Genomic DNA, 1,502 nt, shown 5'->3' with positions numbered 1-1,502 from the left:
CCCCGTGTCCCCTCACCAGGTGTGTGCCGAGGGCAGCCGGTCCGTGGACCGGTCGTCGCGGTGGATCTGGAATTTCTGGATGCCGTTCATGCCCTCGAGGGCGGCGAATCCCTGCAGGGGCACCTTGGATGTGCCCGTCACGAACTGCAGGAACTTGGCGCGGTCGGCCTGGTCGAAGGAGCGCAGGGCGCGCCAGAACCACTGGATCTGGGGGGGGAGGGACGGGTCAGCCCCCGGGATCCCCCAGAACACCCCCGAGGTCACCTGGAAGACCCCCAGGATCCCCTGGAAAACCTCTGAGATGCCCTGGAATGCCCCCAGAATCCCCTGGAATCCCCTCGGGATCCCCTAGAACACCCTTGGAATCCCCCTGGAATGCCCCCAGAATCCCCTGGAATGCCCCCAGAATACCGCTTGGGATCCCCCAGAACACCCTTGGGATCCCCTGGAATGCCCCTGGAATCTCCCCGGAATCCCCCTGGAATCCCCTGGAATGCCCCCGGAATCACTGTAATCCCCTGGAATGCCCCTGAGATCCCCCAGAATCCCCTGGAATCACCCAGAATCCCCCTGGAATGCCCTCAGGATCCCCAGGAATCCCCCGGAATCCCCTGGAACACCCTTGGGATCCCCCAGAACACCCTTGGGATCCCCTGGAATGCCCCCGGAATCCCCCTGGAATCCCCTGGAATGCCACCAGGATCCTCCGGAACACCCCTGGGATCCCCCAGAACACCCCTGGGATCCCCTGGAATGCCACCAGAATCGCTGTAATCCCCCTGGAATGCCCCCAGAATCCCCTGGAATCCCCCCGGAATCCTCCTGGAATCCCCCCGGAATCCTCTGGAATGCCCCAGAATCCCCCTGGAATGCCCTCAGAATCCCCTGGAACATCCTGGGGATCCCCTGGAATGCCCCAGGAATTGCTGTAATCCCCCTGGAATGCCCCCAGGATCCCTGGGAATCCCCTGGAATCCCCCAGAATCCCCTGGAATGCCCCCAGAATCCCCCTGGAATGGCCCAGAATCCCTTGGAACACCCTTGGGATCCCCTGGAATCCCCCTGGGATCCCCCAGAACATCCTTGGGATCCCTTATCCCCCTGGAATCTCCCTGGAATGCCCCCAGAATCCCCTGGAATGCCCCCAGGATCGCCTGGAATGCCCCCGGAACGGCCCAGAATCCCCCTGGAATGCCCCTGGAATTCCCCAGAATCCCTTGGAACACCCTTGGGATCCCCTGGAATGCCCCCAGGATCCCCTGGAATCCCCCCAGAATCCCCCTGGATCCCCTGGAATTCCCCCTGGAATGCCCCCAGAATCCCCTGGAATCGCCGGGAATCCCCCTGGAATGCCCCAGAACCCCCAGGATCCCCCGGAATGGCCCAGAATCCCCCTGGAATGCCCCCAGAAGCCCCTGGAACACCCTTGGGATCCCCTGGAATGCCCCCGGAATGCCCCAGGATCCCCCAGAACCCCCCTGGATACCCGGGAATCCCCCAGG

At 63.3% G+C, this 1,502-nt stretch overlaps 1 protein-coding gene across 1 annotated transcript in view; it reads right to left on the bottom strand.

Moving 5' to 3' along the window:
* Positions 1–6: 6 nt before the first annotated feature.
* Positions 7–1,502, bottom strand: part of LOC103614132 (E3 ubiquitin-protein ligase HUWE1) — a 9,331-nt gene continuing 7,835 nt past the window's right edge. Inside the window, 1 exon segment of the mRNA XM_017734234.1 lies at positions 7–434. Coding sequence (XP_017589723.1) covers positions 13–434 — 422 coding nt within the window. The 3' untranslated portion in view covers positions 7–12.

Source organism: Corvus brachyrhynchos, unplaced genomic scaffold, assembly GCF_000691975.1.
Source record: "Corvus brachyrhynchos isolate BGI_N302 unplaced genomic scaffold, ASM69197v1 scaffold660, whole genome shotgun sequence".
Taxonomy (NCBI): Eukaryota; Metazoa; Chordata; class Aves; order Passeriformes; family Corvidae; genus Corvus; species Corvus brachyrhynchos.
This window is presented reverse-complemented; position numbering and strand designations above follow the sequence as displayed.